Raw genomic sequence first — 15,614 nt, forward strand, 5'->3', positions numbered from 1 at the left:
TATATGTGCCATCTTGATTTCTTGTGTGAGATTTTGCAAAGAATTCATCGCAGATGTTATTTTGATTATTATTGTTCCTTTGAGCATCCGCTTCTTCTATCTCCCAGAACTTGGTAATTTGATTTTCTTGCTCCGCAGTAGTGATCATACTGGTAATCTGGAGTTGTGGTCCAGGACATGTGCTACCAGATAAGATCCATCCAAGATCTGTTTTGTGCGAGAAGACCAGTTTTGGAATCTTTTATTCCGTTCAATAAAATGTCCTTGTATAGGTCGATTCCTAAGAGGATGTCGACTTTTCCAGGCTTATAGTATGTAGGATCTGCTAGGATTTTACTGTCCCAGTGTTCATCAACTTCGTTGGGGGATGGGGGCATGGAGCCGGTCAACTTTGGTAAGACATATAACTCTGCCTGTGCTTTAAAGTTTAAAGTGCTTGAGAATCTTGGCTTCATTTGAGTGTATATTTTCCATAAAACGTTCAGGCATCACATGATTCTAATCCTGTGATAGTCGCTTGATGTTTCACTTTTGGAACTCCTAGAGTGTTTGCGGCTTCCTCAGTTATAAATGATACTTGAGAGCCTGGGTCAATCAGAACTCTCACAATTTCGTTATATCCCCTGTTGTTGGATACGTTGACGAACGCCGTGGCCAAGAGAGGAATGGATGATCGTTCATCATTGTTTGAAGTTTTTCCTAGGTGTGACTCGATTTCGTTTGCCTGTTTTGGTTGATTTCTTGTAATATTGTGTTTTGTTTCACTGTGTTCTTGCTGGTCAGTGTTTGTCTTCCTACTTTGATTGTAATCCCAATGTAAGGATGTATGGTGAGGTTTATTGCATTTGAAACAAAGACTTTTGCTCTGGCATTTTGTATTGCTCGAATGTCGCATACAATTCTTGCAGAGGTGGCTTTTCTTTATGAAGGCGTTGCGTTCTTTGACGGACATTTCCTTGAAATTTTGGCATCGGTAGATTTCATGATAACTGCCACATACTTTACAGGTTCGGACGTCGCTATAATAATTTTGTATCCTAGGTCTTTGTCCTGCTTGTTGGTGGTCCGACTTCTTGATCGTGCCTCGTAATGCTTCGAGTGATTGGAATCTGTATTCTAGAAATTCTGGAAGGTCTGGTAGTTCTTGAACGTCCTTGTGAGTTAAAGTGGCTTGTTCGTAGAGTTTTCGTTGTCCTACTTTTTCAGCAGCATGTGCACAATTATCTTGTTACCCAATTGCTCTGCTGTGATTCCCATATTTTCTATTGCTCTGAGATTTTCTTGCATGGTGTCATGAAGTCTCTTGATCGACCCAGCGGAATCTTGTTGCAGGCATGGTAGATTTAAGATGTTGTCAGCGTATTTGTTGAAAAGAAGTCTATTGTTATTGTATCTTCTCTTCATAAATTCCCATGCTATAGGGTAATTCCTTTCAGATATTTCAAGATGTTAGATAAGCCTTGCGGCCTCACCCCTGGCTTGGCTTTTCAGGTACTGCATTCTTTCAGTTCATGATTGTGGTGGTTGGTTTTTGTGGAAATGTCTCTGAATGTAATACAAGTTTCGAAGTCCCTGTTGAAGATTGGAATACTGATCCTTGGTAGATTTATCGACAGTGTTTTAGTTTGGGATGGATTATCCAATGGTGAAGTGGTGATTATATCTTCTATGATATCGTGGTATCACGTACTTTGTGACTTCTTCGTGATTGTCGGCTAAAAGTTGTTCGTGAAGTGTTTCTATGTCTCTCCATATTCTTAATAGATTTTCCTCAAGGAAACTGTATATTTTTGGATGCTGTTTGGTCTTGATTTTCTGCTTAGCTCGTTGCATTTCCTGATTGAACGAAGTTAGTTTTATAATAAGCTGCAGGAGGGCAGGGTGTTGAAAACTTTCTTCTTTGGATATGATGGTCGGAGTGGAAGGTGGGTGTCCATCAATGTAATCTGTGATTTCCTGGTAGCATCTGGAAATCTGCCCCGGTAAGTCCTTTTGGAAATATTCATGGTCGACAGAAAGTGTTTTATGTATTGCTTCGTGTATCTCTTTGAATTTGTCGAAGAGATCGGAGGCCGTTTTGGATTTCTTTCTGTAATACTTTTCGGTTTTTCTGGCTGAACCATCTTTTTAAAGAGATTATAGAATTCGTTTAACTTCTTGACCAATTGTTATTTGTTCTTCTACTTCTCTCTCCATGGCGATGGCTTGTAGCTCTAGAAGATTTCTTCTCTGGCGTTCGTTTTCCTAATAGATTCGTTCTGTTCCCTGGGATTCTGTAAATGTGGGGACGGAAGGCTTGTTCGCTGGCAAGGATTTGGCGCTTGATGGCTTGTTCACGTATTTTTTCGTTGGCTCTGGGGGGCTTCTGCTCGCGCTGGCGTTGGCTCTGGAAGGCTTCCCCACAGACGGCGGTGTGATCGAGATTAGGGTCGTGAATCTATTTTCTCGATCCGGCTCGAAGGACCTTAAAATGTTGCTTCTATGTTTGAAACAACACTTGAGGCAACTGAACGACCAGACTCAGAACGTTCAAGGAAAGTCTTAACTCCACAGTTGCCGGTGAGGTAAATTGATCAAACTATAAGTGAATGATGATATATTAATTAGAATCTATGCTTATATACTAAATCTAACCATAACAATAAAAATAACGTTTCCTTATTTGGTCACAAATGGATTCGCGAAGTCCCCGATTGTTGCATTGTGTTCCTTCCAGTCAGCAGATTTCGGTAGGTGACGTGATCCACTTCGATTGTTCATCGATTTGAATTCTAATGGAATTTTCCATCGGAAATGAATATCGGAATGAATAATTTGAAATAATGTTCGAATTTCGAACAACTACTCTCAATGAATTTGGGAAACGTGAATGAAAAAACAGGTGGTGTTCAAATAAGACTAAATATCACAAGACGCATCTCGAAAGAACAACTACACGCGGCAGCGTATCCGCTTTCAGCATACATAATGAACGACGAGACTACCGAGACTAGGGCCCAAGAGAGGAGACTTTATTAGTGACTACAATAAAGTCTCGCGTCGTTTGTCGCGTGGACATCACTAAATACCTGGTATCGAAACACGAAAGTACATTATTCGAAAGAAAATAAAAAAATTTAAGAAAAATTTACTCACTTGTTGTAGACGTGATGGTTGGATTTCTTTATTGGTCTTCTGAATACTTTTTGTAGCAAGTGGGGTTACACCCTTTTCTTCAGATTTAAAACCAAGTGCTTCTTTATTTGTTCTTTCAAGAAGTTCAACTACAAAAATAATAGAAATCAATATTGTTGTCGTAACATGAAGCAATTATTTTTGAGTTTGAATTTTTGGTATCTCAGTGCACTAGACATCTCCCAAGATCGATTGTTACAAGGCATGTCAGAAACATCTTGTACGCACAATGATTTTGCTTTCCTTGAAATCTGAATAAACGCTGTTATGCTGAAACTAGAACTCCATATGCTTTCAACTATGTTGAACGCCGCTATCAACGGGTCGATTATTATTTTGGAAAAAACTTTCCGAGTGTTTTTCCACCCAACCAAGGAAAAAAAAGATTTCGTCAGCTGGAGAATTTCCATTTAAACCAGAACTCCAATGTGCGTGGTAAAAGATCGCCCGCTGGTGACTTGTCTAGTGCATTTTCTATTCCTTATTATTTTTTTTCAATTTACAGTTCATTTTGATCATCTGGTCATTCGATGAAGCCGGATTTCGAATCGATTTCTTTGTAAGGAATTTGATTGTCATTTCCTTCTCAAGCTTTGCAGATTTTTTCAGAGGAACTTTTGAGAAACGAAATTATAGAATTCATAATTTCGCTACTCATTATACCAACACCATATGTTCTTATCATCGAAGTCTTTTTATTCGACCTGATAATTATTTCAAACATACGCTCATCTCTTTAAGCTGGCCATTCAGGAAGAAGCCGAACGCATCGCACCAAACCCAGCAAGCCAAGTTTCCACATGTCCAAAATAGAGTGTCATACACGATCAAGCCATCTACAGTGACAGTAGCGGCAACTTTTGCAGAAACATGGCAAATTTGGTCACATAACGTGATGTGACCTAATCCGCTTTCCGAATTTAGGCCAGGCGCAAATAGAAACGCAGGTTAGTGAGGTTACACAGCGCGAGTTTTTGTAAAACATAGAAAAGAACAAGACCGCGCAAATAAAGCGTGACAGTGACCTTTCGGATAGTACGTGCAGCGCAGGAAAAAGCTGCGTCAACTCACCTGCGTTTCTATTTGCTCCTGGCCTAAGGATAGCATTGTAATAGCATTGTAATATGTGCTTCTAAGCCGCCATATTCTTGCAAAATTTCCAATTGTCACCACTGTCTTGTTAGAGTCACTGTAAAGCCATCGATTCCGTCGAGCTCCATACTACATAATTTCACTCGTATATAAGTGCCGTGTAAATATTTATCTTCACCGTGATTTGATCTGGATCAACATTATGAATGAGGAACTTGCGAACTCAGCATCCATTGCAGTTTGTATTTATGTGAAGAAAATGAAGAAGTGGCAGAAAGAACGGTTCGTCAATCGAAATGAATTAACGCATCTTCGGTTAATTAAACACCTCAAGTTAGAACCTACCGACTGGCGTAACTACTACGTATAGATGAAGCAATATATTATATTTTACTAGGAATGTTGACACGTATCATGAAAAATGATTGTTGTTGGGGATCAAGAGTTCGAAATTAGATCGCCTTCCTCTTCTTCACTCTTGGTCCTAGTGGACTGTATATTTGTCTTGTATTGTTTGAAGAAAAAACTTGTTTCACTGCATATAATATTTCACTTGCTTATACAGCAAAAACTTGTATCTGAACGTAAGAATTGTACATTGACTATTTGGCTTGTGGCCATTTCGGCGTCTGTGGCGAGAATGAGAATGAAATGTGCGCGGCAAACATCTGCGCTTAGGTAATCGCCTGCCAGCGTTGCCATGTTATACTGAAATCCTTGAAAATAAGAAAATGTCTTTAACAATTGTAATAAAACCCACACCAAGAACTATGTTTTGGTCTTTTTCAAAGAATTTCCAAAGTAAAAACAAATTAATGATAAGCGGACTGAAAATGTGGCTTTCGGATTAGATATACCTTCCTACTCTCACAGCATCAATAAAATTAACCGATATCCACTTCCTCTACTTTCAAATCCATCCAAAGGTCAAATCCTTACAAGTACGGGGTGGGCAAAATTCGTTGTCTACTGAAGGGATCTCGAGAACTATAGCAGCTAGAAGAAAACGGATGACACATTCTCGAGCTCTTTCCTTACTATTCCAAATCTGAAAACAGATTCAGCCTAATGGTCACAGATTTTGAGTTATGAACGAATATTGAGAAATTGTCATTTTCAATGAAGCTGAATAACTCGCTCATTTGAACTCGTATTCGAAATCCGTTATTCTACAGGCACTTTTTTATGAGGATGCGCTTTTGCGCTCGAAAGATGTCTTATTATTATGATAAAATCGAATTCTCTATCTACAGGTAGCCCACAACAACTGATCATGTGATCCTTTCTCATCGGATCATCCACTCCAGTACAAGCTTGCCGCCTTCCGTTCCTTCTTCTATAGACTGTTGACAACTCCATTGTCCGCTGAAGATTACGAAACGGAAATCAACAATATACTACAGATAGCACACAACAATGGCTTCCCTATGGACTAAGTACAAAACACTTTTCGCAGGATTTCCCATAAGATCATGATTAGACATAACACCCATTTAACCCCTATATTAGATGAAAACATTATTTTCAGGAGCATCCCTTATGTTCCTGGGGTTTCTGAGAGAATCCAAAAATACCTAAAATAGTTCAACATTCGGATATCCTTCAAAGTTGAAAACTCCCTTAAATCGATCCTGTCCAGAGGTAAGGATAAAGTCGACCTGGTCGAGAGAATGGGAGTCTATCGGCTGGAATGTTCTTGTGGTAATTTCTACATAGGCCGATCCTTTAGAAGCATCAAAACAAGGATCGATGAACACTTCAGAGCCATTAGGACCAACAACCCCAACAAGTCTACTTTCGCGGAATACATCCTCCCGAACCTTTGTTGATTCCTGATAATGTGACATATTTGCTTTCATCTTTTCTTGACAGATAGTTTCGGTTATAATTCTAAACATATAAGTTATTTTTCCTCAAATTCTTTTCACAATTCGACTCTCAATATATGTTGATTTTTGTTTTGTTTTGTCTTTGTACTGTTGTTTTCTCTTTCCATGTATTTTTCTGTTGCTATCTTTTATTTTATTTCTCTTTTCGTACGTCTTTGTATTTGTCTGCAGATGCCTGAAGATGGCCCTAATTTTGTAAGGGTCGAAACATATGTGGCAATTTTCAATAAAGAATTTGGAGCAGACACGAAAATTTCTTGTTTTTCTTACTTAATCCTTTTGATATCTGAGATATCTGGGATAAGTGAATTTTCCTCTGGAGAGGAGTGTGAAAGCCGCAAGGCTAAAGTCATAATAGTGTCCATAGCTTGGTGGTTAGAAGCGTCGGCTCAGTATTCGCAACTGCAAGGTACTGAGTTCGATCCCGGACAAGAGAAGGAATTTTCTAGTTCATAGGGGTATGGGTTCAAATTAACAGTGCTGTGCCTCAGGTGGCGTAAGGACACAGTAACAAAGCCTACACAGAACACAACTGATTCTCCGAACTCGTACAAGCCACAGAGCTTCTGAAGGGTACTTCGGTACCTATGGAGAATCAGGATAATATGAATATGAATAATAAGAAACTAAGCAAGTAGGGTGTCGCACGAATATTCCTGTACAGAGTATTAGCCTTTTTGTCATAAGAGGGTTTTTGATTTTTTCTTGAACATTTTTGAGTTTAATCAGAAGGCAGATGATTAAAAACTTTAATACTCTTGTACGAAGGATTGTATTCATATCTGTAAGCTCTATGCTTCGAAAAGGAAAATGTCTCAGAGCCCCTTGTTTCATAGTTGTGATGATCTGACAACTTCAAACAACTAGATTCATTTTCCTTATTATAGAGCAAACATGTGAAAATAAATATACAAGGTAAGTTCAAGATTTTCCTCCCAACAAATACAGGCTTACAAGAAGTCGATGGGTGGAGATTGAGCATTGCACGTACGATTCGCTTCTGCGCTATGAATACTCAGGAGAAGTCAGAACAACTTCCCGACTCGACAGTGTCGAAGTGAAAGTGCCCACTAGCAAAGCTACGGAATTTTTGATTCCGTCTGTGAAGTTTGTGTAGGTTATATACGTGTATGTGTTATCGGAATTTTAATTCGTTAAAATTTTCAAAGTTGGTGTTCATCTGCCAGAGTCCAGGTCTAGATCGTTGGTTCTGCAGAAAGCATCAGGTGAGTTTATTTTTCGTATCTGTTATCTGATTTTTCTCATAGAGTAGAAAATTCGAGTCGTTTTGTTTTTATGCATGAGATATATTTTTCTTTTTTGTCTTGAAAAATTTCATTTCAAATTGCTTTGAGTAGTATAGTAATTATAAAGTAGATTTTGAAATGTCTGACCATTCGGACTGCGATTCCGTAATATAATATATAATAATAATAATAATAAGCCCTTATTTTCCAACAGGAACAATGTCCCAATTACAGGAAAATAAAATTCAAGTAGAGGAAACAAATTTACAACTCAAACATTCCAATTTCATAAAAAGACCTTAAAATTATTTTTCGAATATGGTCAATGGAAACAATAACTAAAGAAACAGTAATAATGATCAAACCCTGCCCATGACTTCCGAAAATGCTGACATTATACAGCGGGGAGAATCATGAAAAATATCGCATCTGTTAGCAATGGAGTTGAACAATTTGCACATATAGGTAATTGGCGATCTCAAACTGGCAATAGTTCTTCCCGCTCTACAGTAGAATACAATACCGCTCCTAGAACCGGAGCGCGGCACCAAAAAATACATTAGCAAGCAGTTCCGGACAGTCAACAATACCATTCACAATTTTATAAATAAATAAAATTGCAACCACTCGGATCCTATGATCTTTTGACTGAGCCTCAAACCGTCTAAGCAGCGCCACATTATCATAACCGGGCGGAGGATAGATGCCATCTTCCTTCCAAACTAGATATTTATAAAATCTTCTCTGCACCGACTCAATACGCTTTCTATGATAACTATAAATTGGTCTCCAAATTATACTACAATATTCTAACCTGCTACGAATGAAACTATTGAATATAGCAATTAATGTGGAAGTATTCTGAAATCGCCTTCCACTACGAATAATGAACCCATAAGTTTTACTGATGGAAGAAATAAGGCTATTCAGGTGTGGCACAAAGGAACACTGGCTGTCGCACAAAACACCCAAATCCCTGTACTCAGTCACACGAGACAACGTATGACCTTCCATGCAATAATCATACAAAACCATATTTTTTTTCCTTGAATATGACATCGCTAAGCATTTAGACACATTTAGAGGCAGTCCATTCAATCTACACCAAAATTCAAGTGCATTCTGCAATCTGACAGTCCAAAACTGAAAATATCCTGCAAAAAAGCTTAAGGTCATCAGCAAACATAAAAGTCGAAATGTATATCTCTATATCATCGGTGACATCATTTATAAATAGAAGGAACAATAAAGGTCCCAAGTTAGAATCCTGAGCACTGCCAGATGTAGCACAGAATTGAAAGTATCTTGAATGTTCAACCTCCACAAAGCATTTTCTCTCATCCAAATAAGATTCGATTAGAAGTGCCAACCTACTCCCAAATCCAAATTGAGATCTTAATTTATTCAACAAAATTCTATGATCGATCCTATAGAACGCCTTCTGGAAATCCGTATATACTACGTCTACCTGATCGGATGAATCCAATGAATCAATTACTTGTTGGAAAAAACATACAAGGTTGGTACATGTTGATTTTCCTGGCATGAAACCATGTTGAGTAGGCTTAATACTTTGTTTAACATAAGGAAATATTGAATTGAATATAATTATCTCAAATAACTTAGAGAAATTAGACAGAATAGCTATTGGTCGGTAGTTTTTTATATCGGATTTCTCACCCTTTTTGAAAACTGCGACATTCTTCGACAATTTCCACAGAGAAGGATATTCTCCCATGACAGTAGACATATTAAAAATATGTGCCAGGGGAGCAGCCAACACAGCAATACAGCCCCTGACCAAGAAACCAGGAACATCGGGTCCAGCTGTACGCTTATTAGAAAGCTTTTTGGAAGCTTTAACAACATCATCCTCGGTAATGTTTCCGATTTCGATGAAAGTGCCATCAATTACCTGACCCACAGCTGATGTTTCAATAGGACTCTCATACACACTGGAAAAATAGTCAGCAAACGCATCAACAATCTGCTGAGGTTTCGAAAAAGTCTTACCATCTAAAGTCATAACACCAGGTTGTATACGAGAAGACCCCCTATTCTCGCGTATTAATGACCAAAAAGCTGCAGGTTCGCTCCGTATTAATTCCTCGGAAGAGTTGATGAAACTTTTATGCGCCACACTGATCTTTGATTTAAGCAACTTACGCAGAGACCTATACTTCAGGATATTGGTACTACTTTTATATTTTCTACAATTTCTCAATGCCCTATGCTTGCAGCGGATCAACCAAATTATCTCGGAGGTGTACCAAGATGGAAAACGACGTTTTCTGCTGATCTTTACCGGAACAGTTTGATCAAATATATGTATCACCAAGGATGTTATAAAACTCAGAATATGCCACCTCAGGATCACAACTACTCATAACACTCGACCAGTCAACATTGAGAAAACGTTCATACATAACAAAATAATCAGCTTCTCGAAAATTATATGATGAAAGCACTGAAACACTCCTATCAATACCAAGATCGCAAACCCCCCTGGACTGCCTGGAACATAACAAAATCTCCATGGGTGGATGATGAGAGTCAGCCGGGACTAGTGGAAGGTCCGAACCAGCTACTCTACACCCCACATTGGAAAACACAAGATCCAACATTCTTCCACCAGAATTCACCAAGTTATTGAACTGATACAGCTTCAGTGATTGTTTGAACATATCGATTGAAATAGTGCGCCGCGCCGATCAGTCAATATATAGTGGAGAATTGAAATCCCCAATTATGACAACTTGACCATTCAATAAGCAATCCAGTGTGGACAGTGTTTCAAAAAATAATTCGTACAGTTCATCAGTAATATGAAGTGGAATATAGAGCACAATTACAATTATTGATCTGAAATTGCACATAATTCTAACAGCCACAGTATCAACAGAGGGCACCATATTCAATAAAATCGATAGATCGAGTTTAACCGCACAATATTCACTCTGGATCACAAACAGTACTCATCCGCCCTTAGAGGAATTAGTTCTCAATAGATCTCTGTCACACCGAAACACATCGTACTCCGGGGGAAACAACTCACTGTCAAGCAGCCAATCCTGTTTCCAAGTTTCAGACGAACACAAAAAATCAAAGTCACTACTCAGAACCAAATTTTTAAATTTTTGCGACTTAGTATTGAGTCCACGAACATTCTGATAGTATCCTACGGACTCTTTCACACTGTAATTGGGTTGGTTAAGTTTAAAGACCTGATAACTGGAAAACCTCGCTCGAATCTCAGCTCAACATTCTCACCTTGTTCCTTTCGTTGATTCAGTTCCGTCTTGATCCTATTGAAATGTTTCCTCTGTCTGGGAGTTCCATCTGATGAAATAAATACATAAAAGTTCCTCTTGGAAATCTTAGACTGCCTGAGCACCCTTCTAACATCACTCACATTGCCCATAATCACCTTGAGAGGTCGCGGTCTCCCATTGGCAGGAGGAAATCTGCCCAAGCGCTTAAATTTCGTCCTTTCAAGAGTTGGAAGATCGGATATGGTGGATTGGAGCATATTATTGACGAAGTCACAGTCCTTGGTCATTCGCTCACTTCCAGATAGATCTGCCTCACCCTCCGGGAGTCCATGAATTATAAGGTTGAATTTACGCTCATTGCGAGCTCTAGCTCATGTAGAAGTTCCTCAAAACATTAATCATTTATCGAGTTGTCCAATGAACGGGACGGAAGTCCCAAAGCAGAAGCTTTTAATTCATTAACTTCTTTTTGCAAGGAGACAATAACCGTTTTCAAAGCGGCGATATCATTTTCCATACGTTCACAAGAGGGGCAATTCCATGCAATGGATTTCCTCGAGTTGATGACACGTATTTCAGATTGGCTCATTCCAACACATGCATTACCGAAATCATGTTTACAAATAACGTATGTTATTATGAAATGACTCACGTACTGTTTATTACAACAATGACATGTGATTTTATTATTTGCCATATTGAGAAGTAGGCGACACGTGAAATTTATGAATATCAATGCAAATTCTACCAATTTCAATGAAAAGATTAACTAATGTAAAATTGCAGAATTTTTCACCATACAAATAAACAGCCTTCAATGGAAAGAAATGTTATCCTCCACGAATTGAAAGATGTACAGTCTGCGACCGCGAAACACACATGTAGACCATTCAACCGTTCATAATGGAATTGTGGTAATGTAAGAAAACGCGTTAGAAATTGCTTATGTCGTGTCCGAACACGATATTTTGAGAGAGGAGAATGCAAGTTTAAAAGCGAGGGTGAATGAGCTAGATAGATGCGTATCTAGCTTAGTGGCTAAGATTAAAAATCTCAGGGAGAGGCTCGAGTTGCAGGAGGGAAATAAGGAAAGTCCTTACTCCAAAGCACTCAAACAGAACATTTTGTTTCCAAAAATGTGCGGGAAGTGACCTTGCCGGTTGTTTAGTTTGTGACACCCTGTGCGCGGTTTGTACATTGCATGTGAACGCCTTTATATTATAAACATGTGTAATATGACTTCTGTGCGGAAGATAACGCATATTGAATTAATTGCGCTGTACGACATCGAATGTAACACATTAGATTAAGCCAAGAGATTGTAATTACGAATATACATTTTAAAACCAAGAAATTTTCAATTATCTGTATATCCAACGGCGCATACAGTTTTGGTGACCCCGACGTGATTTGAAATCAGTGGAAAAACATCGAAATTCAAGAATAACGACAGATTTTCTGGAGGATCCACCTTGGGAAATCGCGAGCCACATTGCTGCAATTCATCGTTTCCGAAGCAGAGGGAAGTGCATTGTTTATTCCTTTGTAATTTTTCCTTCACATGATTCAGTTTGCGTAATTCATTACATTCTATTTTTCAACTAACAACTAACTCAAATTATTGACCGATTTAATTCAAATACTATATCATTTCAGGTGAAGTTGACCTCTGAAAGCTGCATAACAGTTATTTGAAAATCCAGTAACGGTTAATCTCGATTAATAACCATTTGAAGTCGCTTCGTTGCTGCGGAACCGTTTTCGTTATCAGCCCAGCTGCGTTATCAGGAATAACCGTAACGTATTCATTGTTTTGATTATTTGATTCCGTTGTTTTTTTGTTCCATCATTATTTGAGTGAAACGTTTTCTGCGTCGACAAGATGAGTGATTTAAAGGACTTAATAAAACAAAGAGGCAGTTTAAGAGCACGTATAACACTTTTTGAAAAATATTTAACGCCTTTAATGAATCGCAAGGATTTATCAAATTTGATTTTAAATGAGGTCAATATCAGATTGAATAAAATGCGTGAATTGTCGTGTAGTTTTGAAGATATTCAATCAAAAATAGAACTGTTGGATGAAGATATATCTAAACAAATGGAAGAGCGTGAAATCACTGAGAATATTTGTTTTAAGTTAATGGCTCAAGCTCAATCACTATTAGATTCTTTTCAAAATAATGCTATCGATGAATCTTCATCTAACATAAGTAATAAGTCGAATAATTACAATAGTCTTAAATTACCACCTTTGAAAATTCCACCCTTTAATGGTGATCAAAACAAATGGATATCATTTAGAGATACATTTACGTCATTAATTCACGATAATAACAGTATTGACAATGTCAGTAAATTCCATTATCTCTTATCCTTCTTAGAAGGTTCAGCATCGTCTATACTCAGTTCTATTACAGTATCACATGATAATTATGCTGTTGCTTGGGATTTACTGAGCCAACGTTATAACAATAAACGTCTTCTTATTAATGAACACTTAAGGTGTCTCTTTGCTATTGAACCACTACAGCGAGAAACTGACAGTGGATTGCGGTATATTATGGATTCATTAAATAAAAATTTGAGTGCTTTAAAGTCTTTGGGAGAACCTACTGATCAGTGGGATACTATAATCATTTATTTTGCATCTTCAAGGTTAGACACCGTAACCTCGAGAAAATGGGAGGAGTTTAGGAGTGATATAGACTCAGTTACTTTAGAAGAATTTTATTCATTTCTTCGTCAGAGATCTGTTGTCTTAGAAACTATGAATGCTTGTAAATCTGTTAAGAACAATGAGAAACGTCATAGCTTACCAAAAATTAATAACAAATCCTTCATTGCGTCCTCACATGATCTTTCACCTTCTAAAGGGTGTCTTATATGTAAACTAGAACATAAAATTCATGAGTGCTCTAAATTTAAATCATTGCCTATAGAAGAGCGAATCGCTAAAATCTCTTCATTAAAACTGTGCACTAACTGTCTTCGAGGCGGCCACCAATCCTATCAATGTAAGTTGGGCGGTTGTAGAATATGCCATCGAAGACATATTACATTGTTACATAAGCAATTACCTTTACAACAATCAATACAACAAATAAAAAATGAACAATCTGCAGTTAATACTAATAACAATAGTTTAAATACAAGTGAAAATTCGAATTTTTCAAATCCTGCAGTCGAGTCCACGGTAGCAAGCTCATCTGGCACTTCTATTGCTATGTCTGCTGTCTCCACCAATCAAGCTCTTCTTTCCACGGCGTTGGTCAGGGTGACAAACAAGGACAAAACATTTATTCTCAGGGCTTTGCTGGACTGCGGCAGTCAATCATCTTTTATTAGCTATAAGGCTCAACAAAATTTAGGTATCTACAAAATAAAAAAATATCATCAATATATTTCTGGTTTGGGAAATATGCTACTAAATGTCAATGAACATTGCAACATAAATATACAATCGCTTCACAACAACTTTAATATGAACATAAATTGCTTTATTCTACCTAAAATTACTGATAATGTGCCCCATTGTACTTTGCGTATCGAGAATCTAGGAGTCCCTAGCTCTTTGCACCTAGCCGATCCAGGGTTTCATCAACCTTCAGTAATAGATTTACTGTTAGGTGCTGATATCTTTTGGGATCTGCTTAAGCCAAATAGGCTTATCCTGGGACATCAGGGTCCTATATTACAGGAAACCTACCTGGGTTGGATAGTAGCTGGCCCCATGAGGGGGAATACTCACGATAAAGACAAAAATACTAAAATATATTGCCACTTCTCAAAGGAAATAAGTAAACAATTAGCAAAATTTTGGGAACTGGAGGAAATTCCTAGAGATAATAAAAATCTCAAAAACAACTACTGCGAGAACTTATTCAGTCGAACTACTCATCGTGAACATGATGGTAGATTTTGTGTTCGAATACCACTAAAAGAGAGCTCATCAGTTCTAGGTGATTCATATAAAATTGCCGAAAAAAGGTTAATGCAATTGGAAGAAAAATTTAAGCGCAAACCTGTTTTCAAAGAGGAGTATCGTAAATTTATTAGAGAATATGAACAATTGGGACACATGACTGAAATTCCTAAACCTATATTTGGTTGCTACCTTCCACATCATGCAGTATTGAAGGAAACTAGTGAAACAACAAAACTACGAGTTGTTTTTGATGCTTCTGCAAAAACCTCTACGGGTATATCGTTGAACGATATACAATATATCGGACCAGTAGTACAAAACGACTTGTTCTCAATTTTACTGAGGTATAGACAGCACAAGTTTGTGGTGTCAGCTGATGTGGAAAAAATGTACCGTCAGATCCTCGTTGAGCCCGAGCAACGAATACTACAATTAATTTTGTGGCACGATGATCCGACCCAGACCATTAGGGTATTTCGTTTGAATACAGTAACGTATGGTACTGCATCAGCACCATTTTTGAGTACGAGATGTCTTCACCAACTTGGATTGGATTGTAGTGATGAAGTAGTCTCAAAATGTATAAAGGACGATTTTTACATCGATGATTTACTTTCTGGTACTGATGACCCAGCTGAGTTGATCCATATAATTCAATCAATCACTGAAATTTTAAGATCGGCTGGTCTTCCGTTACGAAGGTGGCGTACAAACTGCCCATCTATCTTTCAATTCCAGTCAAATATCTCTACACCTAAGGACTTAGATGTTTCTTCACCATCCAGTGTCTTGGGATTGAAATGGGATCCATTAAATGACATTCTGCAATTTTCAGTTGAAAACATCAACTTAAACAAAAATGTAACTAAACGTACTATTTTGTCCAATTCTGCTAAACTCTTTGATCCATTGGGTTTGCTAAGCCCTTGTACTATCGTGCCGAAGATAATACTACAAAAATTATGGCAATCCAAACTGGGATGGGACGACCCAGTAGATGATAAATTAGAAT

The 15,614-nt window shown here is 37.9% G+C and overlaps 1 protein-coding gene across 3 annotated transcripts in view; it reads right to left on the reverse strand.

Annotated features, from left to right (window-relative positions):
- LOC123308343 (cilia- and flagella-associated protein 36) overlaps positions 1 to 15,614 on the reverse strand; it is a 239,007-nt gene that overhangs the window by 41,073 nt on the left and 182,320 nt on the right. For 2 of the 3 annotated variants that reach the window (XM_044890957.1, XM_044890958.1), the window contains one exon: positions 3,136 to 3,263. The exons of the other annotated variant lie outside the window; for it this stretch is intronic. In XM_044890957.1, coding sequence (XP_044746892.1) covers positions 3,136 to 3,263 — 128 coding nt within the window. The remainder of the gene's footprint in view (positions 1 to 3,135; positions 3,264 to 15,614) is intronic. 3 annotated transcript variants of the gene reach the window in all.

This window comes from Coccinella septempunctata, chromosome 2 (genome assembly GCF_907165205.1).
Source record: "Coccinella septempunctata chromosome 2, icCocSept1.1, whole genome shotgun sequence".
Classification (NCBI taxonomy): domain Eukaryota; kingdom Metazoa; phylum Arthropoda; class Insecta; order Coleoptera; family Coccinellidae; genus Coccinella; species Coccinella septempunctata.